Below are 15,705 nucleotides of genomic sequence, written 5' to 3' on the forward strand. Positions count from 1 at the left end.
TGGTCGTTACGATGTAAATTTGGGTCTAGTTTCTTTCTGTCTTATTTTTTTCCTTCTACTCTGTACAGTAATCTGACGTTACGGTAGACTCAGTATTACAAATCTGTAATGTGACGAGAGTTTGACAAAAAAAAAAAAAAAAAAAAAAAAAAGACAACAGAGTGCAATGGAAGACAATGCCATTATGCTACCAAGTGGATGTGCATTAGCCTGCGTCTCACTTGTCTTTGGCATTAAAGGGGAATTTCACCAAAACTGACTTGCATTGTTATTCTAAACAGAAATGAGTAGATGATTTTTTTCTTATATTATTATCATAAATCAGTTTTGAGTTGAGTTAGGAAGATCTGACACACACTGATGGTTGAAAGTTAATTTAACCTTTAAGAGACATATTTTTTAACAATGCTCATATCAAGCATCTGTAGTTATTTACAAGGAAATAATGACTCTTGTTAGACACAAATATGAATTTTCAAAGTTAAGTTAAGATATTGAGTCACATGTTTCTCATCTTGAGAGCACATAACTACATAAATGTCCACTTCTTGTGGTCAGTTTTGGTGGAATGGCCCTTTAACGCGAAGTCGTCAGCTGTTTTCCCCACCGCGTACCTACCTGACACCCTGAATCCCACCCACGCACACACACACACACACACACACACCCCTCTATAGTATCTCCATACATTTACTTGACTGCCTTACGCGCACCAAGCAAAACCTTTATGACCATTTGATTAAATCAACAACGACAGATAATCAGTTTTCCTTTTTTTTTTTTTTTTTTCTTTTAATGTCAGCAAAGGGATCTGGGTACACGGATTTAACAGATGTTCAGCGCAAAGTTTCTGGGTCAGTTGTCTCTTGACTGGATGAGCAGATGCAGACATGACTACCTCTATGTGAGTCTTCATTGCTAACCACAGTGACCAAGATCCAGTCGGAGGTGTTTCTACCTGTGTACATAACAAAGCCGCGCGTTGGCAGCAGGAACTTGGATTTGGACCAGCAATTCAACGTCAACTTGTTTTACTAAGCATCCTTCTGTTGTTTTATTTTGGATATATATGCCTTTTACTAAGTATTATTTGGCAAATGAAAAAGAGGAAAAAAATACACCGATTTGTGTGCTTGGTTGTAAAATGACAAACTTAATCAATGCCGCCCCATTGTAAGACAGTTATCCTGAAAGCAACTAGTTGCAGAGTGCCACTTTGCAAATGGGTGAAAATGACCACGTTTGGTGATGTTCTGTATGTACATACATCTTTTTAACTGTAATAAACCGATAAATATTTACAAATTTATGATGTGTAGAATGGGTTCATGTCCGTTTCACAGAACAGCACGTGACAAGAGAGTGATTCCTGTGTTTTGCTTTGATTTTCACCTTTTTATGTTTCCCTGTTTACATCTCTATTAAAATGGAAACAACAACATGAAAATATTGGTTGTCGACTGCGAAGAACACTTAATTATAGTTTCTTAATGTAAAGTGTTTTGTTATTCAAGTCAATAGAGGCCGTTTATACTTTTGGAGAGGAAAAAAACTTGCTAAATATATCATCACATTAGAGCTACAACAAATAATCGATTAGTTGCTAACTATTAAATTGATCGTCAACTATTTTGATAATCAATTAATTGTTTTGAGTCTTTTTTTTTTTAAAGTCCAAATTCTCTGATTCCAGCTTATTAAATGTGAATATTTTCCAGTTTCTTTAGTTCTCCATGACAGTAAACAAGACGTCAAAACAAGACGTTTGATGACGTCACCGTGAACATTATGGACCAAACAACTAATTGATTAATTGAGAAAATAAATGACAGATTAATCAATAATGAAGATAATCATTAGTTGCAGCCTCATATCACATAATCTAAAGACTGTACTAATGATAATAATATAATCATAAAACTTTATTTATATAGAACTTTTCTAAACAGTTATAAAGTGTGTTCCAATAGAGGTCACAAATAAAACAAAAGATTTAAACAATATAATCAATAAAAGATCATAAAATAAATAATTCACTGAAAAGCAATTCTTATAAAGGGTGTTAAAAAGAATAAAGTTTGCAGCTCTGGTCTCTGCAGACAATCCAACCCAAAGTCTTGGAGGCCAAACTGTGAAGGCTCAGTCACCTTTGTGTGGAAGTCTAGACCTGAACCACCAGATGAGACATCTGAGGATCTCAGAGAGCAGGAGGGCACATAAAGCAACAAAAGGTCAGAAATATAACTTCTCTGGCCTTTAAAAGTAGCCAGTAGAATTTGTAATGAACTGAAAGAGCAACAGGTAGCCAGGACCTGTGAAATAAGACAATCTTTAAAATCCTAACCGCTGAGTTTGGTATATTAGTATCATTTAAGATGCAAAGCTTCTGTCAGCCTGTCCTCTCTGTCCCGGAGAGAACAGGCTGCACTGGTTTCCATTCATTCAAAAATACTTTAAAAAAGAAAAGAAAGAAACTTAGAATAGGGGAAATGTGCTTAGATTAATATGACACTAAAGAGGTATAAAAATCATTATGCAGTTGTACTGAAGGTCTTCTTGATGGACCTTATTTAGCCTGTGTGAAATATCTGTGAGTATCTGAATTATATCCTTGATGTCTTTATGTGACCCATCAGTGACAAAAACCTGCAAAACAGATGAAAATGTGAAGAAACATCTTCCTGTGTAACCTGCTGAGCTGACTTGTTTCTGTCCTGTTAGAGCTGAACCTGTTCTCTTCTTCAGCAGCTCTTCAATTCAAGTGTACACATCGTTTTTAATACATTTTCCTCCTGTTCAGTTACTCAGTTATTCAGAGAATGAACCTGCACATACAGTATGCAATACATGATATTTAATCAAAGATGGTATAAAAGGTATATATATTAAATCAATGTTTCCTTTCAGCGCTGTGTGGCTGCTCCAGTGCAACACCGCCCCCTGCTGGTCAATTAAAGGTTTTATATTATTGGAAGGAAGAAGCTGTAATTCTGTAATACTGGAGCGTCAATACACTCATTCAAAGTCATAATCGTATAAGTCAGTCCTGTCTGTTGGGAGAATAATATAAGACTCTTATATCATATGTCTAGTTTTATCTGTATGGTGCTGATACGGATCAGTTTTCCTCCTTTTAGTCTTCTTCTGCATCACTAAACGGACTCCAAGACAAAAAAAAAGTAGTTGTAAGAAAACCCTGAGCCGATTGATGTCCAAATTGTCATCCCTCTGTAAACATAATCCCCAGCTCACGTCCCGCTGCAGGCTGAAGCTGGTGGGCTCTTAGAGGAGACGACAGGTGTCACTGTATCATTGCGCTTTGTCTGCGCCCTCATGCGTCAACAAGCGCCACGACAAAACCACTGTTTACCCCAAAACAGTCAGTCCAGTGTCAGTGCGGCTGCTGTTATGTCGCCAGCCTGGACAGACGGGATTATCAGGCTGATATGAGCTCTGTGGCGCTTTGAATATTCAAACACTTCCACCTAAAAGCCTTTCGCACATTTCACAGAGTCGTCTCGATTTCAGCTGGTTGTTATTAAATAGCAGGAACGAACATTAGCATCGAAAATGATGCGTTATAGTTTCTGCAAAGTGTAAATTTATGTCAGTTAACCCCCTTTATGAAATTCCGTACCGCCATGTCCTGCTCAGTAGGGGAGAGCAGGTTCAGATGAAACATCATCTTCCTCACAAACGGTGTCACCGTGTGACGTCAGCCCTGTCATGCTCAGGTGCATGTCCAAAGACAAGTGAGTCCTTGAGATCCTGGTTTGTTTTTGCAACCACACTTTAATTATTTGGATATAAGGTATATATAAAAAGACATTAGAAGTATAAATGTAAAGTAAATGTTAATTCATTATTAATTTATTATTGTAAAGTTAATTATTCATATATGTTGATTTGTATTGTTGCTTGTAGATAAATGTGCACTGACTAAGAGACTGGAGTGTTTGCTGGCAATTGATTGGAGTTAATTAAATTGAAGTGTAATTGAATGCTGTCCTCATTTCCTTATAATAACCTTCTGTATGTACCAAACAGCAAATTTTTTTTGGAAGTTACAGACCTTTAAAATATACTGTTACCAAATAGAGATAGAAATAGAAGCATAAATTGCATTCAATAACTTAAAAAAAGTGAAATTGAATTTTATAAGAAAGATACATAATCAAGGTCAGACAGACAAGAAAAAGAAAAGGAAAGTGTGGTTATGTTCAGCTTATATAAATGCTGCTCTTCAACTATTCAATTTGCTTTGAATTATTAAAAAAAAAAAAAAATTATAATAAGTGCATCAATTTGGATCAGACTGGAATTGTAAAGACTTTAAAACTGGTCTGTTTGAGTATTGATCCTTTTCTTCAGATTTGCAAATTAAAGGAAATTATTGATCCACAGACAGAGACAGTTGAGAGTTTCTATCCCAGCACCATAAACACGTAGCGTAAAGACCAGCAAGTCATCTTTAAATTCAGGAAATGTGTGATGTAGGAAGAGACAGGAACAAAATGTGTGTAAAGCTGCTGTCACTTTACATTTCTGTCGTGTGAATATTCGCTCTGTTTCCCAATCACCTCTCCTGAAGCCTGTCTGACGGAAAAAATTCCAGCATGTGTTTACTGTTTTGGTGTGATGTCCAGCCGGCTTCACAGGTCAAAGTTCACTGTTACTCAACTTTGACCGGGACGGATGTGCTCGGTCAGCCAACAGAAACACTGCTGCACAGTGTTTGGAAATAGTGAAATTATTATTCTCCTGTGCTTCGTCACCATTTGTAGAACATTAACACACTACCAGACTACTCATTCTTAGACATTGTTAACAGTTTGTCACCAATATAATCGATATTTATTCATTAGCCACATCAGAAACGTGACACCACGTCCTTTCTAGGAGCCCGGTGCAGGGAAATTTCGTGGAAACGTGATCTCACCTTGTGAGTAGAAGGATTTAGAAAGCACCAATCACAGACGGGCCTTTTTTCACTGCAAACATTTTGGCTGCACAGGTGCCACTAATAACATTAAGCTGAGTTCTGTTCAAGTGTTCCAGTAAGTTGACAGAGATTTTAACTTATCGTAGCACAGGTGTAATAAATAACATGAATCACGACTTCCTGCTGGCTTACTGCTCACTGGTTCGTTAAAGCTATAAGTAACACCTGTGCTTTTCCTGCCGTGACAAATCAAATGTGAAAAAGGTCTATAGCAGGAGCCTGAAACTGAAGCAGCTAAATGGAACTCAGCCATCATGCCTTTGATTATTTACACCTGTGATTTTCCGACTGTGCCGAGTCAAAATGTGTTCTGTGAAAAAAAAGCCCGATATGGATCTTCTATCCACTGGGGACGATGCTGAGTCATGTATCACATCTGACCACAGGCTGATGGTGAGGAGTGTACTCTCCCACAGTTCCTCAGGAATTTCCTCCTCTAAGTCACCCTCCCAGAGTGAATTAAAATTTACCACAAAAGTGGAGCACAGGCAACTAAACGTTTAACTGAGGGTCGAAGCCTTTGTGGTGAGCACAGGCTCCGGTTCTCGGAAAACTTCAAGAGTTTGCAAAATGAGGGTTCCCCTGATGGATGAAATCTGAAGAAATGTTGTTTATCTTTGTTGATTAAGTTGATAACCAGTGTACAGATCTGTGGGAGAGAATTAATGTGATATTGATCGTTTTCATGTCCTGTAGATTTTGTAAAGCTGATATTTGCTACAAGCTGAGGCAGTTAACCTATTTAAACTTGTGTTATTTAAAAAAACTGAGCAATTTACTTGAACACTGTCCAGAAGTAGTAACAATTTTTTATATTTTTATACATTTTCTTACATTCTCAGTTTTATATTACACACATTGACCTGCGCACCTACATCTGATTTAATTCATATGCATCTAATACAAACATTTTGGTCTGATAAACTTGATTATCAACATATTATAGTTTTAATAATCTTGTTTTTAAGAGTTGACTTACTGGGGAAATTAAATAAGGAACTAGTTCTTCACAGACATGATGTTCATATCATTTGACAGCCAAATATAATCTAGTCAAACAACACTGGACAAATGACTGCAAGTGTCAGATGATCAATATTTGTCTTGTAAAAACTGACGTCAAACTTCGGTTCATTTGCAACGCTGAGTTCACTAAATACACACTATGTGTTTGGATGTGTATTATGCATCTTCAGCTGTTTGTACTCAGAGATGTCAGGTGTAGCTTTATAAATAACAGCCTGGACCTGCTTGTACATTAAAGTCACATCAAAGTTCCTCCTCACATGTTTCCTTCGGGAGACTTTATCAAATACAGGATGTGTGAACGTGTCTGCTCATGAAAAAGTTTTGGGGACTCCCTCGTGTGTTGCACATGAGGTGGCTGTGAATTAAGTTGGGACAAAGTGATAAAATGCCTCTCTGGTGATATGCACGTGTGGCTCTGGTTGCTGCTAAGCAACCGAGTCTAGCAGCTGCACTGCAAAAAATGTCTGTCCCAACAGGTCGAGTAGTTTACTCTTTAAAACATAGTATCTGTTTAAAGTCTGCGAAACAAACGTGTGCAACAAGGTGATGTATTGTGTCTTATTCAGTTTGACTTTTCCAGAACAAATGAAGTCGATCCCGACACTGAGACTGTTAAATATGAAAACTGATTCCAGTGACACCAGCAGAATTGATTTTAACCTCACTTTCTATGGAGAATAAAAGGTGGAAAGAGATTTAAAAAGAAATTCTCTGCATCTGTAGGCTATTTCCACCCGAACCGACCGACATTGGATCAGGCTTTGAAGTGATATAACTGATCACAATGTGAAGCACTGAAGTGTCTGGATGTCGTTGGAGCGTTATGATCAAACACAACATGTGTCTTGTTTTATTTTACTCACAAACGAACTTCCTGATGATCTTAAATGCCCCCGACTTTAACCACTTTCACATCTAAATGAAAAACCTTTGATTTCCTCCTCTGTACTTTTATATCTTTCACTGAATTTAATCCTGTTGTGACACATTTTTTAAATCAGATTTTATTGTTTTTATTTTATTTATTTTCCTTTTTTAAATTATTTTTAAAAATGTTCTAATGGATTTCTTTTCTTTATGTGAAGCACTTTGAATAACGTCTGTGTTGAAATTATCTCTCTGTTATAATGTGGTTCACTTTTATAACAAATATACCGAGTATATACTTCACACATGACCACGTTATTGACCTCTGACTCTGCCAATTTATAAAAATATCATTAGCTCTCATGCATAGCTTATTTGATGATCATTGACCAACATGTGGCTCATTTTTAACTGACTCCATCCTATATTTTGCAGGGCATTAAACGTGTATCATTATGATTGTGAGAAAAGCTGAGGCATGTCAAACCTATAGATACTTATTGATACTGATTTTGTGTTGTAGGCACCATATGATCCAGTTATTTTGTCCACATGCAGCCTTTTATGTCCACATTTTTATTTGATCTTAATTCTCATAACTTTTTGTAGTCTCCCTCCTTACTCTGCAAACTTCCAGCTGATATTAAGCTCTGCAGTGTCACATGTTGTCAGACACACATGGCTGCTGATGTGGACGCACGGTGACCCGGTGAGCGGCTCATTTTTTGCAGCGTGCGGGCTATAAAGAGAGGGAGTGGCGCACTGGTTAACACTGAGGAGAGAGACTCCACACGCAGACAGCAGCACGGCAGCGCCCGGGATAACATGATTAGCGCTTTATTAGGTCCGCTGCTGAGCACAACTAGATGCAACACAGGGATCATTGTGTGGGGAGAGAGAGGAGACACAGAGGAAAGACTTGACGCTTCATCCGCCACATGGATCTTCTTTGCTTCTTATTGATCTGCTTAAAGAAGTTACCCGCTGACAGTTTTTTAATGCCCGTGTGTCTCTGGCACTGGAGAGGTTGTGTCACTGCTTGCTGCCTCAGGTAAGATTATTTAGCACTTTATATGTTTTTTTTTTCCTGTGCTGAATTAATGCTTTAGCTAATAGTCATAATAAAAAAATGCATGTCATAATTAACATATTAAGATTTAATAGCATTGAAAGATCTGTTTTTTTTTCTCTTGTTTCATATTTTCAGATGAACTGACAGCCTTGTAAATAAAAAGAGCTTTAACTTGAGGAGGTAGTGCACGATGAAAGGGAAAAATCCAGGAATGCCTCAGAGGAGTGATGCAGTTCCTTCATTTCTCAGCCCTGCTGTGAGCTACTAGCTCCGTCCTTCCTGGTGGATAATATTTGTTAACCTCAAGTGAACTCAAATAGGAAGCGGGCCAATCTGCTTCGATGGAGTTTGACAACGAGACCAACCAGACTCTTTCAGGAGTGGCCTCTTACAGCGTCCGGAGCTCCCTGCCGCTCACAGTTCTGGTGGGGCTCATGATCCTGCTGACAGTATTTGGTAACGTGCTGGTGGTCATAGCTGTGTTTACAAGCCGGGCCCTGAGGGCTCCGCAGAACTTATTCCTGGTGTCTCTGGCATCAGCGGACATTTTGGTGGCTACCCTCGTCATGCCCTTCTCCTTGGCCAACGAGCTCATGGGATACTGGTACTTTGGCGAGGTGTGGTGCGAGATATATCTGGCACTTGATGTTCTTTTCTGCACCGCCTCCATCGCTCACCTCTGTGCCATCAGCTTAGACCGCTACTGGTCCATCACACAGGCCATCGAGTACAACCTGAAGAGGACGCCGCGCCGCATCAAGTGCATCATCTTCATCGTGTGGGTCATCGCGGCCCTCATCTCCTTCCCGCCTCTAATCACCATGGAGAAAGAAAACAGTGAGGAGGAACCCGTTTGCAAGATCAACAACGACAAGTGGTACGTCATTTCCTCCTGCATCGTCTCCTTCTTCCTCCCCTGCGTCATTATGGTCCTCGTCTACGTGCGGATCTACCAGATTGCTAAAAAGAGGACGCGGGCACCACCGGGGGACAGGAAGCGCAAGGAGATGCCAAAGACGGCCACCATTGCTGCTGCCAACCAGAAGGAGAACGGCTTGGGTGCAGGTGAGGGCAAGGACCAGCTCAGCCACGAGAAGCTGAACGGCGAGCGGGACATCGAGCTGAAGGAGGGAGTGGGAGGAGAAGAGGGAACGCACGAGGAGAAAGGTGAGGTCAACGGGATGGACATTGAGGAGTCGTCCTCCTCCGATCACAAAATGAACAATCCCTGCTCGATCAAAAAGAAAGCAGCCAAGGGGAAAACCAAACTGAGCCAAATCAAACCCGGGGACAACGAGGTCCCAAAGCGGGTGCAGAGCACCAAGGGCAGCCGTTGGAAGGGCCGGCAGAACCGAGAAAAACGCTTCACATTCGTCCTGGCCGTGGTCATTGGAGTGTTTGTCATCTGCTGGTTTCCCTTTTTCTTTACATACATGCTGATGACGCTGTGCGAGTCCTGCCCCGTCCCCAACACCCTGTTCAAGTTCTTCTTCTGGTTTGGCTATTGCAACAGCGCGCTGAACCCCATCATTTACACCATCTTCAACAATGACTTTAGGAGGTCGTTCAAAAAGATACTGTGTAGGAGGGACATGAGACGATATGTATGATGGACTGCAGCTCTGTGAACATTTTTTTTTTCTTTTTTACTATAATGTACATAAATTGTAAAGTACATTGACCATTGTGCATGGATCACTGGCTTGTGAACGCTCTAGGTGTACAGTAACTGCTTGGAAAGGCTTTCCCAGGACGAGCTTTACGTGCAGCATTAGCCCGTTGATTTACTCTTTCTCACAACATCCACCACCCACAGCTTCAACACAAAACCACTACCACACCGAGAGAGGTCAGAACACCAATGTGAAACCGTGTTTTTATCGTAAATGTTATTTTTATTTTTATAAATGAAACAAACACAGTGAAGTCCATGATATGTGTTGTATTTCACGACAATATGTTGTACAAAAAATGGCCTGTCTGAATATTTGTCTCTATTTTCATTGTTATGGATACAGTCTTGTGACCATTTTGTATGATATGAAGATGATGATGATGATGATGATGGTGATGACGAAGTGTGGGAAAAATGCAGGCTCTTTAAAGAATAAAACCCATTTCCTGAACTGGTCTCAAGGCTCCACAGCAAGTTTAAGCATCAATTTTTTACGCTGACATTTGCACACACACATGTATGCGCTGGAAGACGAGGGCAGCTGTAGAGACGCATTTCAGCCTGACTTTGGTTTTAAGAATGTGAGGAGGTGTTAGGAGAGAGATCCCAAAATGTGAAGCTGTTTTTTACCAGTGATCCATGTGACGGTGTGAAAATTGTGGGACCAGGAGCGCAAACCCATATGAGTTCCTCTTTATGTTATGAATCGGAGACCAGACCCAGCCCTTCAGCTGTACTCAAACAGAAAAGCGCAAATTCACCGGTCTGTTGAATCTGACCTTTGCGAGAGATTAACAAGGATCTTAGCTCTTAATGAGCCTGAATGGAATATGTGCAAATGTTCTTCAGTCCTTCGGATTAATCGTGATTGGGATTATGGAGGTCCTTTGTCTGAGATGATATCAGATTCCTCAAATTAAATTACATTTTTTAATCTTTTTTTTCCAGCAAGTGTGTGTTTGCTATGGGCTTCAGAGTCAGTTTATGAACCAACTGTGGATGATGAATACAGATGTAATGTGAAGCACTGGAAGTGGAGAAGTAACGGTTCATTTGCCGTTTTGTGTTACCACAGTATGCGTCATTAAGTAAAGACATGGAGCTTGTCAAACCAGAACCTGACTGACTGGTCTCTCTGTACTTACTCTGCTCCCTCTATGGAGTGTAGAGGAATGGGCGAATAAAACAAAAGAGCAACTATCATCTGTGCAGTGAATATAGAGAATACAGCTTTTCCCAGCGGAGGGAGTGTAAGTAAATGCATTCCTTTTGACAGTCAGGGAGGCATGTGAATGGCATCATCCACTGAAAGCTAAATGGTCCTTCTGGAAGTTTCTTCTGACAGTATATCTATCGCCTTGCCCAGCAGAGCCTGGTGTGTGTTTGTATTCAGCTGGCGGAGTGTGTCCCTGCACGTTTACAAAATGTGTGAGTCTGTGAGAAAGAGCAAGAGTGCGTGTGAGAATGTGCATGCATGTTTGCAGCACATGTAAACACACGGGGTGAGTTCCCGCCGGACAGACAAGTTTGCAGTCGTGCTGATGTTCCACAATCAATTTGGATGAGAATGGAAATTCTGGGGGATGTTGCTGTGAAACAAAAAAAAAAAAACACAGAAAATACAAATGTAAGGAGCCAGTTTCAACAGAGACAATGTCTGATTAATGTTCAGTTGTGAAATATACACACCCAAAAAAGAAAATTTAACAACTTGAACCGTACATGCAGGATACATTTAGATAGAGTAAAAACCTTTAAATGCAGTATATTCTCATATTGACACAGCTGCCATTTTTTTTAGTTAAAGGACAGGGTCACATTTATGTAACTATCACAATGCAATACTCACATGCCCTTATTTACGGTACTTAGAAAGAGTTATTGGTTGCTGTAATCATTCCTCCTCTCCATATTTGCTCCCTTCTCAGTGTGACTCTAATGGAAGAGACTGATACAAAATCGTCAGTTCATGCTGTGCAAAATGCTTATAGCGAGACTATATAACTTTTAAAATAAATAATAACACATTCTTCCTCTTACAAATCAAATGTTGAATTCATAAGCAATAAAATGCACTTTTCTTCAGTTCCACGCACTGAAGGGTTTTGCTGCTACAGCCTGACCTGGTCTGGTATGACCAATAGTTTTTGGTGGCTAATCTATCTACTAAAGGAAGGAATCTCTGTCTGTGTGTATGTATGTATGTCCTTTGCGTATCTCTTGAACCGTTCAACCGATCAACTCCACACTTGGTGTGCGCATTGCTGGGGAACAAAGGGAATGCAGTTTCAAATTTGGTGCAATTGGGACGCACACACGCACAATTAATATTAATAAACTTAATCTTTGAATAATCAAGTGATCAGCGGGCGGGGCCTCTGGGCTCTTTTTTTAGTTTAAAGATCTTTACTTCAACAACATGTCATGGTCAGAGCTGTACAACCCTGCCATGAGAGACACGAGGGGACGACATCTCTCTTCATTTGACAACATTAAAAGTTAGCCTTTGTTGTGGGTTTCCTGACTCATTTTAAAAAAAAGAGAAAAGAGAGAGAGAGGGCAAGCAAGCACGCAAGCAACAGAGAGACCGGCTGGAAAGTTTTCTCTGAAAGACAGAAATACAACGTTATTTTCTGATTGTTTCACGGCGGTCATGTTCTAAAGCACAAATAAACAACCATCAAACACACAACAAGTGATTTATTGTGGAGACAGACGCTCTTTTGGTGCAATTTGGACACGTGACGTTAAAATTGCAATACATGACATTCACCCACTAGATGTTGCACTATAGCATCAACATCTTGGACCAAAACAACATTTGTTTGAAAAAAAAAAGCTGATGACTCACGAAACTCAGATCAAACTGTCAAACTAGACAGTGCTGATCAAACATGAATTCTGTTACTGCATTGCCTATTTGTCACCTCAAATGTTTTCACAAACATATTTTAGTGTACTGTTTAGCTGTAATTTTAGAAAGTTTGTGACACGGCCACCATCTTGGAAATGGATGTTGAGGACATGGAGGGACTCACATGCACTAACATGCATGGTCACATATATTAACATGCACGCACAGCCGGACCGGCTACCAAAACAAAGAACAAAGGAGCTTGGGTAATAACACACACAGAGGGAGGGACTTCATTCACTGCTCAGGTCGCCATTAGTCCACTATATCTTTACCTAGCAAACAGTTGTTTGTTGACATCCAGTGAAGCTCAATGTCATTTATTGGACCTTTAATAAGCTTTGAATTAAAAAAGCAAACAGCAAGCTGCTCAGCTCCATATCTGAGTGCAGCAGGGGCTGTTTGATATGAACGCCATCACATCACAGCGCGACAGGGCTTCTGGGCTCTGACTTGCTCAGTTAAACTGCCCGAGAGGAAAGAATGAGCACACACAGGAGAAAAAAAACAGATGTGGAGGCAGTAAAACTAGCCAATAGGAGTGCAGACATGTTTGATTGGCAGTAGAATCAACCAATGAAGGGCCATAAAGTGCTTCTACGGTTTGTCAATTGATACATATATATGTGTTTCTTGAGAAATAAACAATCGGCCTTCAATGAACAGGCACGTTTGGAACAGGCACTGCACTAGTAGTCTGCTAACGTCAGTTCATCAATCCCCTTCCATTCATAGTGCCATGTGGTAGATATTGGATTGCTTGCTTGCAAAACGATTTCCACTCATTGCAGTTATAATTAGGTAGGTTTTTGTGTAATGTTTTCCCCCAGTAGGCTGTTACTACATGAAATAAAATATGATGGCTGGATTGGATGCGTCATAAGAATACCTTCAGTTTTCCAGCTGCTAACTGGCTTACGAGTTAAAAGATCAGTCGGTGACTTATCAGAAATCAGATGATGACAGATTATACTGCAGTGTGAGTGATGCATGTGCTTAAGGACTTGACTTTTTAAGTTTGAAAACTTTTTGAGTGTCCCTGTTGTACCGGAAAGGAGCTCTGTCTGCACACTGAAACTAAGATACAGATTAAAAAGAAACTCCCACATTTCTTTAAAGATGGTCATGTCTGTCAAAAGTGCAGGAGTTGAGAGAGAATCATCAATGAGACTGATTAATGATCTAATGAGACTCTAATGAGAAGTGAACAAGTACAAGACACTTTGATGTAGAGAGGAGGGAAATTAGTGTATTACTGTATCAGTTGGTTTGTAATTATTACATCATTTTAGTTATTAACATCAGCACAAGAACTCCCTTAATACTTTTAATACTGCATTAAAGGATGAAAAGTTGTGATGGTAATTGTGAGAAAAAATAAATGTTTGTTGAAGCTGTTGCCACAAAATATAGTCAACTTTGTTTTCAAGATTGCGTATAGTGAGCTCTGCCTTTGTGTATCACCAGGCTTTGATAGCCCTCACAGATATTCTGCAATTTCTTACAACACACGAGTTAACCACATCCTGAAAGATGACCTCAAAGTTTGTTGAGAAGTTTGGAAGATATGGTGTGTGTGTATGTGTGTGTTCAAAACAAATTACTTTTTAAAAGAGAAGAGAGACTGAATAAACCAGGATTATGGAATGAAAATACAGGGATTAGTAAATGAAATGCGTCTTGATCCTTTATTTTTTTAGCACACCTTAGTCTCCATTCACTCCTAATCCATGTGCTTCATGTTTTATTTGTTAGAATAAGTGCAAGAAGAGAATTTGTTTTTCCTTGAACAACAGCGATCACTGAAAACTTTTATACCAGCCTGAATATGTAAACTGCACCAGTGCTGTGAAAGAACGAGTGTTAACAGATGACAGTGACAACAGATCTGAAGTTCACCCATAAAATGTCAACCAACCAGAATGCACCTGAGACTTTTCTCTTTTAATGTCGCCACTGCAGAAAGTTGTGTTGTATTGAGCGGTAATGTACTGTACTGTTAATCTGACATGTATTGCCTCTACGGAAGTTAATTACTGCCCTGCTCACAGCATCTGTGCTGCAGCAGAACACATTTAACTGTGGAAAAGCTTCCTAAGTGATTGGCAATGATGTGGACTGAATCATGAATTAGTGGCTCCATGATTGTCCACTCAAATATCAGATTGTTTTTGTTCTGTGTTCACTGAAAAGTGGTGGATACCCTTTTAATAGAAATGCAGGTTTTTAAATTTTTTTTAAAATATTTTTCCATTAGTTTTTAGATGTTAGCTCATGAAGTTTGAGGACAGCTTTCACTTTGCATGAATGTTGCTAACATGTAGTCATTTGGAACATTTGAACTATGATGAATATAGTAGAAATACAGGGTTTGTTTTATCATTCGTTGTTGTTTTTTATTATTGTTCAGTGCTCTTGTATGATTTGATTAAATTTTATATTGGTTCTTAAATGAAACAACTACACCATATCGCTGTCGCTTCATAGCAGAGACACCATCAGTAATATTGATAAAGGAGCTGAAAGGATTAGTTGATAAACTGCTCATATTTTCATAATCAATTAATTGCTTGAGTAATTTCTGCTTTAAAAAATGACACTTGCTATTTACTATGTCACTGACTATTCATACCTAACTTTTCATGTATTTTTTCCTTTCTTGGTAAAATGGGTAATTCAAAATGTTGACTGATGATGATGATGATGATAATGACATACAAAGTCAAAATTATGATGTTAAGTCAAAGCTAAAATTAATTGAGTCCAAATTATGACTGACTCAAATTTTTTGACTTACCTTGAGTATTTTTATTTTCATCATGCTTCAAAATGTTTCATCTTTGTTTTCTTTTCCTGGCAGAAATTAGCTTTCATAAGCATCAGACAACTATCGAGCCATTGTCTGTGAATCGTCAATCAGCCAAGAGAAGAGTTATCTGGCTTTCTTTTCCATAATTTTACAAGTAAAACTGCAGTTTGAACTGAACTCTCTCAGCCTTTTGAATCATCTTCTTTCCAAAAATGTGTATCAGTATCTTCCAGTCTGAGTACATTTTAAAAGAGATACCTTTAACTTAAACTAACTAAATTCCAAACTAAATGATTTTACATGTACAAAGCTATAATCCTTTTTAATTAACAAAAGA

The 15,705-nt window shown here is 39.1% G+C and overlaps 1 protein-coding gene across 1 annotated transcript; it reads left to right on the forward strand.

Moving 5' to 3' along the window:
• Positions 1-7,581: 7,581 nt before the first annotated feature.
• Positions 7,582-11,299, forward strand: adra2a (adrenoceptor alpha 2A). Its single transcript, XM_067582170.1, has 2 exons — positions 7,582-7,949; positions 8,106-11,299. Exon 2 carries the CDS (start codon positions 8,312-8,314, stop codon positions 9,578-9,580), a length of 1,269 nt encoding a protein of 422 aa, XP_067438271.1. The 5' UTR covers positions 7,582-7,949; positions 8,106-8,311; the 3' UTR covers positions 9,581-11,299.
• Positions 11,300-15,705: the final 4,406 nt, after the last annotated feature.

This window comes from Thunnus thynnus, chromosome 3, assembly GCF_963924715.1.
Source record: "Thunnus thynnus chromosome 3, fThuThy2.1, whole genome shotgun sequence".
NCBI lineage: Eukaryota > Metazoa > Chordata > Actinopteri > Scombriformes > Scombridae > Thunnus > Thunnus thynnus.

Bases quoted from the DNA above. Each gene is read 5' to 3' on its own strand.
- adra2a (XM_067582170.1), top strand. From the start codon at position 8,312: ATGGAGTTTGACAACGAGACCAACCAGACTCTTTCAGGAGTGGCCTCT.